This window comes from Pleurodeles waltl, chromosome 6 (genome assembly GCF_031143425.1).
Source record: "Pleurodeles waltl isolate 20211129_DDA chromosome 6, aPleWal1.hap1.20221129, whole genome shotgun sequence".
Taxonomy (NCBI): domain Eukaryota; kingdom Metazoa; phylum Chordata; class Amphibia; order Caudata; family Salamandridae; genus Pleurodeles; species Pleurodeles waltl.
This window is the reverse complement of record NC_090445.1, coordinates 46,783,627-46,803,926: the sequence shown is the minus strand read 5'-3', so window position 1 is coordinate 46,803,926 and position 20,300 is coordinate 46,783,627. Positions and strand designations below refer to the sequence as shown.

Here is a 20,300-nt window from a genome sequence, read left to right as displayed (position 1 = left end):
CGTACAGTAGCGTGGCTGCTATGCAACATTGTTGAAAATATTTAAAAAGCACTATGTCATAGCATTTTTATTACTTTCAGCCATTCTGCTGTATAACGTGGCTAAAAACTAAAAAGAACATTGACAAAGCCAATATGTCTCGCATAGGTGAGACCTGTTGGCTTTGCCGATCCTTTTTATTTTAATGATTCTTAAGAGGATGCAGCAGTTCTTCAGGCAGTGGTAATGGGTCTCTTGCTAGCCACTCATTTCATCTGCAGTGCATTGCATCCCACATGGCCACATCCTCTAAACTAGGAGACCATTATGAAATGCTGTTGTTTTTAGTGTATTGTTTTACCGTTCCAAGATAGCCAACCAGGGGTGTAGCTTCAGGGTGGTGTTTGTGGTGTTACAACCCCCTAAACAAATGTATTCTGTAGTAAATAGTTGGGTACAGGTGCTTTCAGTTGGGTCTGGTAAGGTATCTGTCGGATTTGACCCTGGATTTGTACATGCACACACAGACTAAAATACCCCCCCCCCCACACACACACATACACTCTCTTTCTAGTCTCTGCCTTAAAACTTTATTAGTTTGAACACTATTGTGCTTTAAGTACCTCTAAGAATGCACTCCCCTCTCTTTCCACTGCCGCTTAAGCCCCTTACGTTTCCCGCTTCTCATTATTAATTTTAAGAAGATATTCCTGCGTGATTGTTGGGAAATCTGAAGCTTACGCCCTCCCAATCTTACTGACCAAGCTACACCCCTGTGGCCAAAATGTTGGTTCTAAATGTGGCGGCCATGCTGGAACTTTAAAACAATGATTGGCTATTTACAATACATCTGCAAGACAGACACCCGCTGCCATGTTTAGTTTTGTGATTGCAAGCAAATGGCCACTGTGTTTAGACAGTAGAATGTTTTATCTATTTGTATTCTTTTAACTTATCAAGCATATGTTGTTGTGTTTGTGTGTGGTTTATTGCGATTTTTTCAGAGGATGAATGCAAGAATAAGTCAATGGATGAATTAATTGATGCATTACAGATGAGTGACAAAGTGAATGTATGATGAGTTTTTGAATGCCAAAACCCATCAATGTCACCAAAGGCACTTTCATTCATAAGCCAGACCCGTTGGCATTGTCATTGCTAGTTTCAGAATGCAAACTGGTGAGGGTGCACAAAGTCTGAAAGTCTGATACATGCGTGGGTGGTACAGCTAAAAAAAAAAAAAACACCTTTACAGTAGTTCCTTGTCCCACCAGTAAATGGAGATGATTATCAAGCAGTAACATTGTAACCATTACAGGTAACTTCTAGTGTAAGAATTATAATAAATGACTCTCCGTTTCAACAGAGGATTACACATCATTTACGGAAATCCCCATGACCCCCACCAATGCAGTTCCATGGAATGAGCAAACCACACCGCCCACCCCACCTGCAAGAGGTGAAAACACCAGCTCCACCTATGAGATAGGATCTCCACACAAAGCTGATGACGATGGCAAACGACCCAACAATGGTATGTGCTTCTCTAAGGGTTTGTGAAAGTGCATGTACTTTACAAGAGCAAATGTCTGAGAAAGATGGTATTTCACAACAAGTTTGCATACAAAGTGCCAGCACTAGTCTGCACATGAAGTGAGTGGAACTGGGAGACTAGCCTGGAGGGAGCTACACATTCATGCATGTAGTTACAAGCCCCCCAAAAATACCTTAAACATGAAGCAGACATCGCATATTGCCTTAATAAACTAGGGTCCAGATTTACTAAATCTCAGCCTGCAGCACTGCGTAAAAACATGCAGCTCTGCAGTCAAAATAAATTGCACCATCGTATTTACAGTGTCTTGAGCCCATTATTCCAGTGACCATGCTCCTGCAAAAAGTGTTTTAGCGCATCATTAATACTCAAGGTACATCCTCCAGTACAAACTTCTGCTTGATGACAACTGCCCAAGGGTAAGCCACATAAAATGTACATTTCTGTAAATTACACCTTAATTTTGGGACTTTCACAGAATGTTCTTCATCATTTTTTGCATATGGTTTCTTTTGGCACTAGAAATTCATGCAAAGCCAGATCGTGTAGTTCAGTAGATCTGGGGCCGTATGATGGAAAGGGCGCACTGTAAACAGGTTCTCCAGTCGCAAACAGGGACAGTGCATCCTATTGCAATAAATATGCTACCCCCGGGGTAGCTGTGAACTTGCACTGCCTTGGGGGGGGGGGGGGGGGGGGGGGGGGGTTGGAAGGGCATTCAGGGAAACACGTGGTGACTGCTTCAAAGCCGCTCTGTTTCAGAGTGCAGGTGGAATGTTGCCTGCACTTTAAAGAAAGGAGAGTATTTCTCCTGTGGGCAGGTTCAGTGAGTCACATCTAAATAGAACACCACGCTAACCTTTGTGTTTATTCAGTGAATTTCTATGTTTTTTTAACGTAAACTAAGATTGAATATGGTGGCAGAAAGAACGATGGGTTGGAATACTACCCTGAGGGATTGCCAGTGATTATACTTATTGCAAGCATCCTCCCATCACATTTTGTGTGTTTGATGTACCACCCTAAGTGGTCAAGGGTATATCCATATGTGGGTTCCTTGCTCACTGTGCCACTGGAACCAAGCTATACCTGACTGAAGAGTCGTAATCAGGGCGAAACCAGTCTTTGGTTGCTTGTGTATTGCATATTTAAGAGCCATTAGCGCCACCTTAGCGCCGCCATAGCATCTTTTTTTTTAAGCCAAGGTGGCGCTAAAGTGGCTTTTTCCCACACCATATTTACAAAGTGGTGCAATGCATGCATTGCGCCACTTTGTAACCCATAGCGCCACATTATGCCTGCGCTAGGCATAATGTATGCAAGGGGGGCGTTCCGGCACATGGAGGCCCGTAAAAATCGAGCAGTGAAATTTAAAATATTTCACTGAGACATTGTTGGCGTCATTTTTAACGCCTGCTCAGAGCAGGCATTAAAATGACGCTTCCATAGTAACCTATGTGCCACCTTGCACTTTGCTGCACTAGTGTCAACATTTTTGATGCTAGTGTAGCAAAGCGCCACATTAGTGTCAAAAATGTTGACGCTATTGTGCTAACAACCGCCATGGTACACATTATCATAAATACGGCGCAACCATGATGTTGTGAGATGCCGGTAGGGGGGTGCAAAAAAAGTGGCACACCATAGCTGATGCACCACTATTTCTTAAATTTGGGCCTTAAAGTGCAGGATTACATGTGAAAGCAGTAATTGAAAACAGAGTTATTTCTGAAACTGCTTCTCGCACCACCCACAGAAGGCAGTGGGCTGGGATTTAAGGTTAATTTAATACTTTTATTATAATACCATTGTATTGATTTGTTTTGGATTGTATGCATTATTACCCCCCTCAACCTTAACTAACTCTTAACTGTAAATCTTTCCAGCAAATATTGGTAAGATTCTGTGATCCCAAAACCAATTATATAACGTCAATAGACCCTTACCTTAACGAGGATCAATGTAGGAATTAATCCTAATAGTCACATACATTACTTAACCGTTACTGGTGCATAAGAAGGGTGTCGAGACGTGAATGTACCCTGTAGGGCAGTGATTCCCAAACAGTGGTCTGGGGACCCCCGAGGGTCCGCAAAGCATACTCAAGGGGTCCAGGATTACTCTATAAAATAGTATTAACTGATTAATAAAGTGTATATAGATAAAGAAGCAAAATGTACGATTTCAAAGTTTAAAATGTTTTGTAAATGTGAAGAAATATGAAATTGGAGGCTAAGAATTAAGTTAGCATCCTCAGATTGATTTGTGAGAGCAGTGCAAGTGCATCATACAGAATAGATTATGGATGAGGAGTGGCCTCAATTAAATTTAGAAGCGCTCAAATCCTCTTACTAAAATTACAGTTTTGATTTTTGTTATATTTGATTGTGAATTACATAAATTATTTCATAATTTGTGTTTTTGTTTGATGAATGCTTCTTTCTGTATTGTTTGTGTATTGTTTAGCGGTTCAAATCATCGAAAATACTTAGGCTAGGTTCCCCAGCTTCCAGGAATATCTCAGTGGTGGTCTCCGGTTTCCAGTAATTATTATGTAGGGGTCCTCAGAAGTCAGATGATTGAGAACCTCTACAGTAGAGGATACAGCAATGTTCCACTGTCATGAATGCCCATCTACAAGTAAAACTAGTATTCAGACTATTATTTGGCCTTGCATAGACCTAGACCTGTCCTTGACCATGTGAGGACCTGCAGTGGTGCTCCATGCATGCCCCCCAAAGTAGATATTTAACTGATGCCCCCGTCATGAGTGTATCAGATAAAGTTGTGGTGAGAGCATGGTCTGCTGAGCTATTGCATGTAACTTTTCACTGTTATGTGAAAGCCATATACTAGTGCTGACATCTTGTCTGCATGTTTAGTGCGTGCGTGTGTGTGTGTGTATTTGTGTGTGTGTGTCTCTGTCTCTTTGTGTGTGTGTGTGTACTGAGAAAGATTTATTTTGAATGCCCTTAGATGTTGCATGGCACACCATGGAATGTGAGGGTAGCATTCCCGCACAGTGGAAGTGTATTGAATGCAGTATCTAGGAGGGTGACCCAGACACTGAACTGAGGATGGTGGAGAAATTCCAAAAATACTTAAGGGACTGCTGATTTCGTTTCCATACAACTGCCTTTTGGTAGATGGAGACAGTGAGGGGTACAACTGCATTTTCTGTTGTTCAAGGTGATGAAGCTGCTAGGCAGGGCCTGTCATGTTTTCTGCCTGATGACAGCCGGGTGCAGAGATCTCACACTTCATTGTGCCCGTCTGTAGGTACTTCTGCTTGCAGCATGCCTTATTACTACCTGCTGTGGGGTCATCACTTTGCACAAACATTGTGCCTGAAGAGTAGCCTAGAAATGACATTTGAACCAACCAAAACTGGTTCTGCTGCATGGGCAGTGTGTCCACATCCCCTGTCTGAAAAAGGTTAATTTCAGCTGTAAGCAATTGTTTACAACTTTTCTGTGGCTGGTTGGGCTTCCCTTCAACCAAACGCTTGGGAGGAGGCCAGACAACCTCCTGTGAATGGGCAGCAGCTGGAGAAGAGACTGTGTGAGCACTGCAGGAGGATGGAGCATATTTGTTCACCAAAACATTCAGGTGAAAGGTTGCTCACACTCCCATAGTGTTCCATATGTGTGCACAACACTCAGGAGCAATTTTGACAGCTGGGCTCCCTATGTGGGCCTGTAACAATAAAGGGGGAATTCTGAATTGCCTGACCATCTCCCAACATATTCTTTGGGCACTAATATGTATTCATGGTCACAGGGACCTTCAAATAATTGAATATAAGAAGTGCTTTGTTTTTTATTCTCCCTGGTGTTTGCAAACACAGTGAGAGACAAAAACACAGTGTAAAACTAAGTCGCTTCACGAAAAGGGAGTGTCTGTGGCACGTGCAACACAATTAATTTTTTTAAATTTCTCCCAGTGTTTGAAATCCAAATTCAGATATTGATATGTTGGCATGGCATTGTGGAAAAGCTGGTTATGGCTGCAGCCTAACTTGTTCTCTCTCTGTCTAGACCGATGATTGGTTGGCATCACCTGCGTAGTAGATATTCCAAAGTTCCACCCATGTTTGAGCTTTTTTGGTATGTCGCCCTTTTGATCTTGTACATGAAGTGCAGGCAAGAACTTGAGCACCTAGTACCTCACATTGTGAAAATCAGAAACATTCACCTGGTTTCAGTTGATCATCCAACCCTACCACCTTTTTCTTGATTTCCATCTAGTGCGCAAAGATGAATGCAGTGGTACGCTCCTGGCTATTGATCCACCAGTCTCACGCGGGGTACTTATTGGAAAGTGGTTGGTGCTTGGATGAAAGATTCAATGTCACAGGAAGGAAAGATCTACATCACAGAGAACCTCTTCGGCAGTAGCCTACTGGAGTTCAGAAACTTGGAGCATCTTAAGCAAGGTAGGAATGGTAGGATCACAGATATTACATTGGGAAGACATTTGATAACATCACAGTTATCGAAGGATGAATGTTTCATTTACCATACCCTTCACTCATACTTCAGAAGTGGGTGAATTTTATCCTCATTATCCATGTGCTGGGAGACACCCGAGTAAAGACCTAATCACTTTGTGAGGGGCTGGACTCTATGATGATAGGGTCTGTCTGCCACTGAGAATGTTCATGGGCTGTGAGTCTTGTGATCTTCTTTACATTCTGCTGCGGAAGGTAGGCGCAGAATTGCACTGTGTCCAAAATAGTTCAGATAAAAAGGAGATTCTGTAGACATGTGGTCTAATAGCTATGTTGTGATGTAAACTAGTAGTTACATTAATATATAGTCTAGGAAGTAGGGTGTAGTCAACCAGTTACGTGGCATATAGCCAAATAAATATTTTGAGATGTAATCAAATAGCAGTGTTGAGATATGTCATGTTGAAGTAAGATGTGGTCTACCGAAAAAGTTGATACATTGGCTAGTGGTGATGTATGTAATAATTATATTGGGATATACTGTAATGGCTACATTGAGATGTGGTTTATTGGCTAAACTGCAATCTTGCAGCTAATCCCAAAATGGTCTACTGGACGGGTTAATGTATAGTCTAATTGCTTTTTGGGATGTCATTTGTTGGCTAGATTCACATTTGCTCTAGAGTCTTCTTTGAAGTAGCTGTTAAAACATTCAGTCTAATTACTGCACATGGTGTGCTCACATGTCTGTGTTAGATGTAGAGAGTGTCTATGTTGAGATGTAGTCTAGTGTCTGTCTTGCCTGACCTACCTCAGTGTTATCTGAGACCCAAAGGAAGCAGGGATAAGGCATATCCCCCATCCCCTAGATCTCTAGGGACCTGCAGAGAAGCAGTGCTATGCCACATGGTGATCTGCCATGACTTGAAGGCAAGTTGTGGGTTCACAGCATTTTCTGGTGTCTTCACTCCCTACTTCTGTTGAAAACATTGCGTACATCTACTCTACTACAGTGTGACACCAGGGCACTTGCGATGGTAGGATCAGATGCAACCATAGGCAGGTGCCAGGAATCCAGATATTTTTACAAATACACGCAAAGAACAACGGAGAGAGAATGCCACATGTATATGCTGGCAGAGTACTAGGTACTTTATTCCAAATAGCAGCAATAGGCGCAGAGAATCCCAGACGAGGGGGATATTGACCAGACACGAGTTACACATTCAGTGTGTGGAGTGTGCTAGAATTGAGGAAACCCCATACTTTATTTTCCCCCTTTCATGGCTTATAACCCCGCCCATAGTTGATATGTGGCAATCAGCTGAAGGCAGACAATCTATACCATGAAGCTGCATTGGGTAGCTGTCAACAAGGAAGACATTCTGAGTGACATCATAGACACTTGAGCTTCTTCATGTCAGTGACCCCACTTGAATTCTTTCTTTGAAAAACATGCTTCTTGTTAACAGGTGCCCATCTATAAGTATATATACAATATGTATCAGGCTGAGGTAAGGAGCAGGAAGTCTGAGAAGTAGGAGACAGACAGCTTGTAGGTCAGTACTTGAAGGCCTGAACAACAAGTTACTTATCTTTGGTAACGTTTGTTCTGGTGGATACTCTATCTAATCGTAGAACAGTTAGATATGTTCTTTTTAGTGCAGATTCATCGTGTTCTGACTGTCCTGCAGGCATCAGACTGGATCCAGAGAATTTTTCAACAATGCAACCGCATGCTGGTAGGTGGTGTCATTCGGTTGCTCTCTGACCCTATACTGCCAGGGAACTGACAGAGCTGAGCCACATATAAGTGCCATCCATGTGTGATGACGTCAATTTCTTGTCTTTTCCCTTTCTGTGCCCTCAGACACAGAGGACAAAACAATTGTTGGTGACAGTATGCTGCTCTCTAATTTTGGACCTTTTTACACGTCTAAAAGAGGCCACTCCTAAGAACGGGGAGTCGGGAGGGCAGTGAGGAACCAGAAAGAGCGTTACTGAAGGTAAGTAACTTGCTCTTCTGATTGACACTTCTAAGTGTAGAGTTCTCACCCTTTGAATAGATACCAAGGCAGTAGCTCCCAAAGGTGGAGAGTCTGCAAAGTTCCAACAGAATTGAGCAGAAAATGTGTCCTTCCTGGCAGACCTGGCTGTCAAGTAGTGTTTCATGAACATATGCACCGTTGCCAATGTCACAGCTTGATAGACATCAAGAACAGTCACCTCTTGCAATAACGCCATTGTAGCGGCCTGTAGTGACGTCTCTCAGACAGAAACTGAGTTTATTGTTGGCCTCCCTCGGACGTGGCTCCCCTCTTGCCAGCACAGGAGCAACTGACTAGAATGGAACTCATGTAAACCAAAGCTTCTACAGGGACATAGACATCGAACCATACTACAGGTTGCCTTAAAGGCATATTACAGCCGTTGTCTTGCTAGAATGGGTTCTCAGACGCTCTGGGGGCTGTTTCTTGGCCAGTGCATAGCAGAGCTTGATGCAGTGGACTATTCTCCTAGACAGGGTTCTCTTATGCGAAGCTATCCCTCAAAAAACCCCAGAGAGAGCTGACTGTCCACTTGATGGGCTTGTTGCGATCAATATAAAAAGTCAAAATCCTTTTAAGGTTCACTGGATGGAGCCTCTCCTCCTCTTATGAGGGGTGAGGAGAAGCTAAGATCGTTCATAGAGTGATCAATTGCCCATGGCAAAAGGGAGTCTCTGCCTTGGGTAGAAAGGGCGCTAAAGTCCTCAGTACCAATTAGTCTGGGAAGAAGGTGGTGAAGAGGAATATATCAAGGCATTGTCAGCATGTAAGGATACCGCATGGGTATGCGTTCAAGCCTTTAGCGCCCAAAGTTGTAGTGCCCCCTATGTCTGCATGTCAGTGGTTCCCTTGCAAATGCAACCAACAAAGGGAAGAGAAGGCCCCCCGGTCGAGTCTCTCTTTCCAATTCAGTGCGTAGAGACCACTCGTCTCATGCAAACCTGTGCCAGGGGGTTGGTGTTAAACAATTTACTCCATCTAATATAATCTACGGAAACGCCCTATATGCAGGAATAACAACCAAACTCCTAACAAACCTGCAAAGAATCCAGAACGCATCCGCCCGCCTCATTCTGGACATCCCACGCAGCGACCACATTTCCCCCCACCTCAGAGACCTTCACTGGCTACCAGTATCAAAGAGGATCACCTTCAAACTCCTCATCCACGCACACAAGGCCCTCCACGACACAGGCCCAGCCTACCTCAACGACAGACTCACCTTCCACACCCCCCACCCGCAATCTTCGCTCCGCCAGCCTCGCCCTCGCCTCCATCCCCCGCATCCGCCGCACCACCGCCGGAGGAAGATCCTTCTCTCACCTAGCCGCCAAGACCTGGAACTCCCTACCGCTCCACCTACGCCAGACCCAAGACCTCTTGACATTCAGGAAACACCTCAAGACATGGCTCTACGACCAGTAGCTCCCTCCCCCCCCCCCCAGCGCCTTGAGACCCTAACGGGTGATTAGTGCGCTCTATAAATCCTTGATTGATTGATTGATTGATTGAATCACTTCCCAAGCCTGATTGTCGTAGGACCTCCCACATGCTCAGCATCCAACAGTGCCAATGCATATTAATCTTCTCTCAAGTGTGGTGCATGAAGTAAATGTGACAACCTTCCTAGGTTACAGATCTTATTTCTACGTGGGATGATGCCACACTGGTCCTCATGTACAAGCTTGGCCATGGGGTGTATCCATCTACTTGCTAATAATTTACTGAGTACATTTCCTTCTACATTCAACATAAACAATGGGCGATATGCAGTTAATTCGGTTACACCTCTCTTGGGTTTAGGAATCAGCACTATAAACTCCTCTCTTATCAAGTCAGAGAGCATGCCAGTCTCAAAAGCCTCCACATAGACTTCTAGTAACTGTTTGCCCTAGCAACCTTACAATATGTAGAATTCACCGGGTAGGTCATCTACCCCAGTGTTTTAGCCCCAGATGTGGAGTGTATGGTGGCCACTATTTCTTCTTTAGTAAGTGGTGCAATGAGTGCGTGCTGTTGTTAAACAATGACTTTAGTAATAGGAAGCACAGGGAGGTCGTCTGCATCCGCTGCACATCCTAACCCAGTGATTGTATGTCTTATCTCTCTCAGATGCCAGCAAAGGCCTCATTTGATACACTCCTGCATTACAATTTCTTTCCCTTGGTTACTCCTTATCTTCATAATGGAGGAGTGTTGTGCCTCTTTTCTTAAAAGCCAAGCCAGTGGCCTACCCAATATGTCTCCTTCCTGATACAATCTGTGACGATAGGTAACATGGGTATGTCAATTTAACCTATCCCATTTTTCTCCTGATGATTTCTTAAGTTTGTCTACTCAAGTTAGCTTGCAATATGCTTTGCCAGCAAGAACATGTCTTTTCCACATGCATTTTTATACCATTTGTCAGAGATACATTCACCCGATCACCACTTTCATAGCTTCCCCTTCACTAGTTCCATTGCTAGTTGTACCCCCATTAGAGTCAAAATATTGTATTAACCTCTCCTGTAATCACTGGGAGAATATCATATGAGATCTTCCACCCGTAATCACCATAGCGGGATCCTCGGTCCCTTCCTTCTACGCGCATATCTTGCCAGGTCTGGCACAACCTGAACTTTGTAACTGTGTTGGAGGTTACACCTAGAACACATCCAGTTTACTGTGTTCCCATGGCAGGTGTATAGTATAAATAAGTTCTATCCTCTGGGTGTAAGAAGCGCCAGATGTCCAATAAGCCTAGTACTTCTTTAGGTCAACTGGTATGACTAGATTACTGTTCTGCCTGGGAGGGTGTTGATCCAGTGCCCCTTCAATCACACAGTTTAGGTCTCCCACCCAGACCGCCTCAGCCTGTGTATATGGTCCTGTAATTCTAAGTATGTTCCTGAAAAATCCCCATTACCAGCATTCAGATCATGTAAATTAACCAGGAATATATCTTGGGCATCTTTAGCACCCATGAATCTACCCTCCGGATCAATAGCAGTGTCTTATAGATTGAAGGGGACACCAGGCGCTATACACGTTAGGATTCCCTTTGCGAAGATAGAGTAAGAAGCAGTGTACAGCTGGCCTCTCAATTGTTTCCGAGTTTTTGCAATGTTATTGCCATACATATGTGTTACCTATAATAGTGCAGTACTCACTCTATATCGCTTTAAGTAGGCATGAACTCCATATAGTTTAACATGATTGTTTAGTTCCAGGTATTTACTTGCTTGCCATTTGGCATGTAATAGATCCATCCAACAACTCTAAATCTTAGGTGCCAATGGTCTCCACACACGCCCAGGCAGGGCAACTAGGTACAATGTGTACGTGCAAACCAAAAACATAAGCACACCCGCAACATTCAAACTCCCTAATGTGCCCTTCCTCCTCAAAGCAGGGGTCAACGGCAACAGTGCAGTCCCTCTAACTAGTCGTCGCTGCCAAACACCCGAACACTAGTCCTATCTTGCAGACCATGGTTACGCTGCGGAGAACATCACTCGATCTCTCGCGCCACTCCCTGATCAAGGGTAAGTGCCCAGATTCCAAGATGTAAGTCACTCAGCCGCTCATCCCCCTCAGTAATATTTCAATCCTCATATGTACGTCTTGCATTTAGGAATGTTCTCAACTCCAATAGGATTATCAATTATCTACAATTAGGCATGTATGGCGCTCGACGCTGAGGGGCTGCCATCAACATCTATACATCTTGGACCCTCCAGACACAGCACTGGCTATTCTCATGAACATTATTTATATAACCAGAGATCCATTCAGACAAACAAGGACCCCGGCCCTCGGCATTCCCAACATATTAAATGAGGACATTGGCTGTAGACTGTACTTATGGCCCCATCAGCCAATAAAAGTCAGATGCAGCTGCCCTCATTCGAGTCCCCGCTGATGTGTGCAGCAGGTCCACTCCCAGGCAAAAAGCTGTCCTCATTCTCGTGCTCAGGATTCACCACCATCAAAGTTCCATCTAGCTGCACCTCAATCCTCTCCTTTTTGCTGGAAATGTCCCCGCCTGCAGCAAGCCAGGACCCTGGCTACAGATATGAGGACCTGAAGTGCCCACCCACCCCCACCCCCAGACTCCAGTGGTCTAGCAGGTCCACTCTCTCCAGTCGCCGGAGCAGCCACTGCTTCAATCCAGCCCCAGGCATCAGCAGGTGAAGAGCAAAAGCAGGCCTTTCCATCATATTGTACCCTCAGCTTTGCAGGCAACATAAGTCTATACTCCAAATTCATGTCCCGTAGCTTTCGCTTAACTGAAAGAAAATTCTAAAGTATGTTTTGCACCTTTTTGCTGTAATCTGGAAAAATGAATGTTGACCTGTTTTCATATTGTGGGGTGCCCTTCCCTTTCATGATACAGGATAGCATCTCGGTTGCATTGATTAAAGAGTCCATCAAGCATTGCCCATGGAGGCATAATCATTACCGGCGGAGGTGCACCGGATGGGGGGAGGTGATGCCACCAAAGGGACTCAGGCCCATATTTATACTCTGTTTGCGCCGGATTTGCATAATTTTTTGGACGCAAATCCGGCGCAAACTTAACTCCATATTTATACTTTGGCGCTAGACATGTCTAGTGCCAAATTTATGGAGTGTGCGTCATTTTCTGGACGTGAACACCTACATTGCACTAATGACATGCAAGGTAGGCGTTCCCATCTAAAAAATGACTCTAAGGCATTTGCCCCTTATTTATACTCCGGTCATAAACCGGTTTAGTCATTTTTTAACGCCTGGGTCAGGACAGGCGTTAAGGGACCTGTGGGCTCATTTCCACGGTGGGAGACCATGGAAGCAGTCCACAGGTGCCCTTCCCTGCCCCCAGGCCGAAGCGCCGGCTACTGCCATTCCTTAAATATGACGCCCGGCTGGCGCGTTGGAATGGCGGTAGCCGGCATTAAACTTTTTGATGCAAACCTGCACTAGCGCAGGTTTGCGTCAAAAACTATAAATATGGGCCTCAGTGTGCACTTTCATTTGTAAAAAAGTTAGTTGTTTGTGTTTCATTGTGTTAGCTATTCAGTCTTCAAATAAGAGTTCAGCTGAAGACTCCTCGGCCTCTTATGAAACTACAACAAATCTCAGAGCTCAGTCGCTAACTCGAAGATCATCAGTTGCTTACTAAGCCTCCGCATCCTGCTAGACTTTTCATAGGTTGTTTTTAATGTTCAACCCATGCTGGTGTTTGATGTCACCCTTCCTGCTTAGCGTTGTGCTGTTCAGCACACCCCATAGTTCACTATTGCTCACCACCGCTTGACATCATTTAGTTTCTTGCCCTGCCCTTCCTCATCCTGTTTTTTAAAGTTGCAGCCTACCAGACAGCAGAGCTCTCTGCTTTGCTGAAGACATCTTGGGGACATTCAGAAAGTTCACCGAGAAATGTATTCTGCCTGTTGCTTTACATTGGCTTGTGGTTTGTAACTCACATTTTCTTGCTTTACATTTGCTGGCTTTATTTGTTTTAAGCTGTCCAGCTTGAGTTCAGTCTTTCACTGACCAAAACCTTATTTACAGTATCCTTCCATGTTCTCCCTTTCTGTAAACAGGCCTGTAAATCTTGTTCTTATCTCATCACATTTGCTCTGCATTCAAAGACCGAGGTTAAATGTCAGGCGCTGTCTTCCAAGGGCGTTTGTTTACTTTTCTTTCTCTGACTTCAAAGTGAGAGGATTTATGGGGCAATCTTACTGGATACTGGGGTAGAAAAGAGTGGTTTTCTGGCACACGACAACAGTTAACTGAACTGTATAAGTTTTTCAGAATATATCAAAATTAGGAACACAAAGAAAGCACATTTTTTTGCTATTTCAGAAGTGTGTTTGAAACAAATACTTTAATATGAGCAAAACAAATCATTACCCTATGTGATGCAATTTCTACACATTTTCATCTGTACATTCCATAGATTTAATAGTAAAACTTCAGGTCTGTGCAAATATAATCATAATTTCAATGGAAAATATGTTGTCAGTAATAGCAGTGTGCTGCCACACCACGAATACTCCACTTTATGCCACTCCATTCTACTCTGCACCACTCCACTCCACACCACTGCAATCTACTCTGCACCACTCCATGAATCTGCACTCTGCATCACTCCACTCTATGCCACTGCACTCTGGGCCACATCACGCTACTCTACCCTATACCACTTTACTCTGGGCCAATACACTCCTTGACATTCTGCACCACTGCACTCTACACCATTTCAGTCTAGGCCACACCAATCCAACTCTGCACAACTCCATTTATGCCAATGTTCTCTAGGACACTCTAGAACACTGCACTATATGGCTCTCTAATTTACTCTGCACCACTGCACTTTATGCCACTTCACTCAACTCTGAAACAATCTACTCCATGTCACTGCACTCTGTGCCACTCTACTTCACTCTATACTACTGCATAGTACGCCACTCCACTCTTAACCACTGTACACTACTCTGCATCACTTTACTCTACGCCACTGCTGTCTACACCATTCTACACTACTCTTTCCCCCTGCACTCTGGCACTCTACACCACTTTACTCTACGCCATTACACTCTATGTCACTCTACACAACTGCACTCTTCCCTACATCACTCCACTCTATGCCTTTTCACTCATCTTTGAAACAATCTACTTTATGCCACTGCACTCTACGTCAATGGACTCTACACAACTGCACTCTACTCTGCATCACTGTATTCTATGCTACTGCTCTCTTCACCACTCTACTCCACCCTTCCCCGCCTGCACTCCGACACCCTACTTTGGAACACTGCAGTTTCCACCATTGAACTCTAAGCCACTCTACTCTGCACTACTCTGCTCTACTCTATGCCATTGTATTATACTCTGCACCACTCTTTGCTACTCTGCACCAGTGTACTCTATGCCACTCAACTCTACTCTGTGCCACTGCCCTGTGCATCAGTTAACTCTACACCATTCCACTCTGCACCACTCTATGCCACTGCTCTGTATGCCACTCTACTGTACTTTAATATGTGCCACTCTACTCTGCACCACTCCACGCCACTACATTCTATGCACCACTCTAATCTATGCCACTACATTCTACAACACTGCATTGTATGCCACTCAATTAAAAAAAAAATGCACTCAATGCCACCGCATTCGATTCCACTATACTCTGCAACACTCTACATCAGTGCACTCAACACCATTCCACTTTATGCCACTCTAAGCGACTCCACACTATGCCACCCTAATACACCACACTCTCTGCCACTCCACTCTACAGCACTCTACTCCATTCTTCGCTTCTCCACGCCCCTCTCCTCTACACCACTACCTTTTGGTCATGCTGAACAGCAGCCACGCTGGTGTACAACATGGCTAAAACACATGAGTAAATCCAATAGATCCTGTATAGGAGCGACTGATTGGCTTTGCCAATGCTTGTGGTAATCTGCATTTCTTTTTTCTTTTCAAGGATCTTAATAGCTGCAATGTGATACTGGGTGTTCTTGTATATGTGATGGCCTTGTGCACACTTATTATTATTACAATTACGACTACAAAATGGGTTTCCACAATGTTGGAAAGGTAAAATAAGAGTACAAATAAATGGGTACTGCAACTAAAGAGTGAACGTGTGCATGCGTGGCCATGGAGGCACTCATCCATCATCATGCAGGGCCCAGATATTTTGGGGGTCATTCCAACCCTGGCGGTCAATGACCGCCGGGTTGGAGGACCGCGGGAGCACCGCCGACAGGCCGGCGGTGCTCCCAAGGGCATTCCGACCGCGGCGGTAAAGCCGCGGTCGGACCGGCAACACTGGCGGTCTCCCGCCAGTGTACCGCCGCCCTTTGGAATCCTCCAAGGCGGCGCAGCTAGCTGCGCCGCCGAGGGGATTCCGACCCCCCCTACCGCCATCCAGTTCCCGGCGGTCCGCCCGCCGGGAACCGGATGGCGGTAGGGGGGGGGGGGGGGTCGCGGGGCCCCCGTAAGAAGGCCCCTACAAGTATTTCACTGTCTGCTTGGCAGACAGTGAAATACGCGACGGGTGCAACAGCACCCGTCGCACCTTCCCACTCCGCCGGCTCGATTACGAGCCGGCATCCTCGTGGGAAGGGAGTTTTTCCCTGGGCTGGCGGGCGGTCTTTTGGCGACCGCCCGCCAGCCCAGGGAAAAACTTAGAATACCCTCCGCGGTCTTTCGACCGCGGAGCGGTATTTCGGAGGGGGGAAGTCTGGCGGGCGACCTCCGCCGCCCGCCAGACTTGGAATGACCCCCTTTATCTCTTTTTTTTTTTTTTTTTTTTTTTTTTTTGCTCTTTAGCATTGGCAACAATGTATTTTTCTTTTTCCCAAAGCTGATCAGCCTCGTAACAAGCATTGGCAAAGCCAAAAGGTTGTCTCATGCCTTTCAAAGGCGAGACTGATTTCCTTGCCCGTTTATTTTGGATTCAAGACTAAACCAATTTAATAATAACTATAAATTGTGGTAAAGCTTTCTAAATTTTGAGTTTATGAGCAAGGCTTTCAAGATCTTAGAGTGTTTTTTTCACAAAGATTTTTTTCTGTACCTCTTTATGGTATATTTGAGCAGCCTTAGGAAGCAAAGCAAGGAGTCCTAGGGTGAATACTGGGACTGTCCCAATTAAAGACTAGTGTTGCTGTATTTCTTTCAGCAAAGATATAATTTTGAAGGTTAAAAAAAAAAAATTGCAGTTCTAAACTAACGTATGATCATTCTAAAGAGGCAAGGTTTTTTCTAATCCTGGCTATTAATATAGCTTTAAAGTGGTCAATAAGTCAAAATAAGAGTAATTGTTTGTTTCTCATGTCTAAGCAGGTCGCCGCAGTCAGTCCTATGCTCTGCCTTGCAGCTGGATTGGAGCTGGTCACCTGGTGTACAACGGCTCATTCTACTTCAACGAGGCCTTCACACGCACCATCCAACGCTACGACCTACACCAGCGCTCCGTCGCTGCCTGGAGCACCATAGACGACCTGGTCACCCAGCCCACATCCCCACTTGTTTGGAGAGGCTATTCAGATGTCACCTTTGCCGCAGACCAGGGTGGTCTTTGGGTCATCTACCACTCCAATGATTTTGCCTACCAAAATGAGGAGTCAGTCGTGGTAGCCAGGCTTGACCCAGAGGACCTCATAATTCAAAAGGAGAGTAGCTGGAAGACTCGTCTACATCGAGGATCATATGGTGTATACTTCCTGATCTGTGGGGTTCTGTATACAGTGAATGCACAGGTCGGCCGTGACAAACTTGTGTCCTATGCTTTTGATACCCACACAGCTTCACACACCCATCCAGAGTTAATGCTTCCTGGAGAAGTGTCTTTGCTCACTCATCTGACTTATGATCCAATGGCCGAACTACTTTGTGCCTGGGCTAATGGCACTTTGCTCACATACAGCCTACAATTGTCTTTCTAACCCTTGGATGGCCAATGCTGAATGACTGGCCTCGCCCATCATCAAATTAATCGACAGGCATTTTCTCATCTGGAGTTTAAGAACATTAGGTTCTTCGTTCAAGATAAAGCCATGAGAATATCAAAGTTGAAGCATTAGAAACATCAGTGACTTTAAAGCTTAGGGGACCCGTGCCATCAGTAGTAGCATACATGCAGCAGGTACATTTCGTAGGTTAATCCGTTCTTCTTGAGTGCCGCTGTCACCACAGTGTGGCAAAGAAGCCACACAAAAGGCAGTTTTTAATCTACTCGGGAAACAGGAGGGTTTCCAGACCCATAAAAGCACTAGATGATCTTCAGGATCCTTCAAAGTATAGCTGCAGATTGTTCCACAGTTTGACTACATGAACCGGGATGGCTCGATCATCCATCCTCCTCTCTTTTGTTTGCAGTATCATCAGTTTGCATGCTGTTGAGGATCTTGATGAACTAAGTGGATAGGAGTTCTGCATTCACTATGAGTTCGCTCCAGGCCTCCTACATAGTGAACTTGATGCACTATGCGCAGTGCTTTAGGGTTTACATGGGCTGCGGCATGCAGCCAGTGCAAGGCTCTCAGCACCACCATGTAAGGCCTATCGACAGTCTTGCAGCCGCAGTCAGAAATCTTTGAGGTCTTTGGATCAGACAGTTTGCAAAGGATATGCATGGCCGAGGTGAGAAAAACCAGAACGAAGAACTGCTTGCACTGAAAGTTACATTCTAAGTTGAAAAATGTGCTTCATCCCCCTCATATGGAGCATTTCTAAAAACTAACCAGTTAGGTGAGTTCACCAAGAAGCAGACATGGGGAGTACTTTGTCTCAAAGGCTTGAAAATGGGATTAAGGATGGAAGGGCTACTTCTCCATAGGGTGCATCACATAGTACTCACCTTAAAATTCAAGGTAGTGGAGTAAATTACACTGCTTCTTTCTTTTCATTCCAAGGACTTGCAAACAAACTTTTCTCCACCTGAAAATATCCACTATTGTGTCTTGAAGAGCCTGCGAGAGACTAGCAGAGACCCCTTCAACTTCTCATTTTAATCCGTCCTGCCCTGGGACAAGCCAAGGCTTCATCTAAGATCTGTGCCATCATGGCCACAGACAGATGATTACATTGGAAGGATATGGAAGGGCTGAATGGTTGTAATTACACTGGTTACCATGGTGAGCTAATGGCCTGGAATGAGAGGCATCAAAAGAATAAAAACTATGAGGTCTCACCTTGTATGCTGCCCTAACCTACACATTGAACATACATTTGTTACATCTGCCTATCTTACGCCTCTACGTCTGGGGAGAAGAATTGGTGTGAAGCAGAAATACAGAACATGGCCAACTGCTGGACATATAGATTAAAATTAAATTAATGTTGCTCTCCAACTCTACTGCGCCCATGTAGCACCTGTCTAGTATGAGCCCTCCTTCAGCACAATCATTTACCATCCACTTGTGATAACAGCTGAGATGAAAAGCATAAACCTTTTCTCTATCCTCAGCTCCTATATATATAGTGTCTGCAGTCCTCTTTGTATGTCATTGTTACCATCAGAGTGGCTCAACTAATCATCGTACTGGGCGGGGTGATTGTGCTCTCCATCTAAAAACAGGAGTGGTTTACTGACCCAACACAAACCCAACTTACTTTTTATAACACATAAATGCATTTTGCAGTTAGCTTGTTTAATCATGCATCATCATTTACAAGAATCAGGTTGCACTGTGCCAAACCAAGTAGCCTGCAGTGAAATGCTCCTGTTTAGTTGGGTTCACTACTTACAAATATATGTTCTTGAATTTGTTGCAACAGCTGACATTTTTAAAAACACTTTTCAAACATTTTATTTTCAACTTTTCTGTAAATATTTTTTATCAGAGGCTAATCCTCATGTTGCCAACCTTTGAAGCAGCAGGTGACAGCGGAGCTGACATGGAGTACATTTTATGATCCCAAGAGAGCAGACGTGTTGCATAGTGAAAGGTTGCATTTGCTTGTTTGTGGAAAGTAAAACAAATAGTCCTGCAGACTGCACTTCCTGCCATCCAGAGTGCAAAGGCATCTCATTAAATGGAGGAGATGACAAAAACAAGCATTGGTAAAGTCAATAGGTTTAGTCTATGTAAGAGCTACTGGCTTTGCCACTGTCTTTTAGATACAATGTAGAGCAGAGTAGTGCCAAGGTGTGGAGTGGCGTAGAGTGGACTGGCAGAGAGTAGAATGGAGTAGAGTAGAGTGCAGTGGCATTGAATGGATTGGCACAGAGTTGAGGAGAGTGGAATGGGGTAGACAAGTGGCATAGAGTGGTATAGGTTAAAGTCGAGTGGCACGGAGTGGGGTGGGGTAGAGTAGCACTGGGTAGAGTGGCGCAGAGTGGGGTGAAGTGGCACAGGGTGGAGGGCATGGAGTGCAGTGGCTCAGGGTGGTGCAGAATAGAGTGGCATATAGTGCACTGGGGTAGTGTAGTGGAGTAGAGTGGTGCAGCATGTAGTAGCATAAAGTGGTGCAGAGATGTAGAGTGATGCAGAGCAGAGTGTAGTGGCATTGAATACCATAGTGCAGAGTAGATTAGAGTGGCGTAGAGTGCATTGGCATAGAGTGTATTGGTTCAGAGTAGAGTGCAGTGGTGTTGAGTGCAGTGGTGTTGAGTGCAGTGGCCTAGAGTAGAGTGGCATAAAGCGCAGTGGTGTAGAGTGGTGCAAGTAAAGTGCAGTAGAGTGGTGCAGAGTAAATTGGCATAGATTGCAGTGGCATACAGAGCAGTGGCATAGAGTAGAGTTGTGTAGAGTACAGTGGCAGACTGTAGTGGTAC

The 20,300-nt window shown here is 44.8% G+C and overlaps 1 protein-coding gene across 1 annotated transcript in view; it reads left to right on the top strand.

The window, feature by feature from the left end:
• LOC138301850 (olfactomedin-like protein 2A) overlaps window positions 1-19,768 on the top strand; it is a 98,346-nt gene extending 78,578 nt beyond the window's left edge. The window contains exons 6-8 of the mRNA XM_069242345.1: window positions 1,346-1,513; window positions 5,782-5,969; window positions 16,865-19,768. Coding sequence (XP_069098446.1) covers window positions 1,346-1,513; window positions 5,782-5,873 — 260 coding nt within the window. The 3' untranslated portion in view covers window positions 5,874-5,969; window positions 16,865-19,768. The remainder of the gene's footprint in view (window positions 1-1,345; window positions 1,514-5,781; window positions 5,970-16,864) is intronic.
• Window positions 19,769-20,300: the final 532 nt, after the last annotated feature.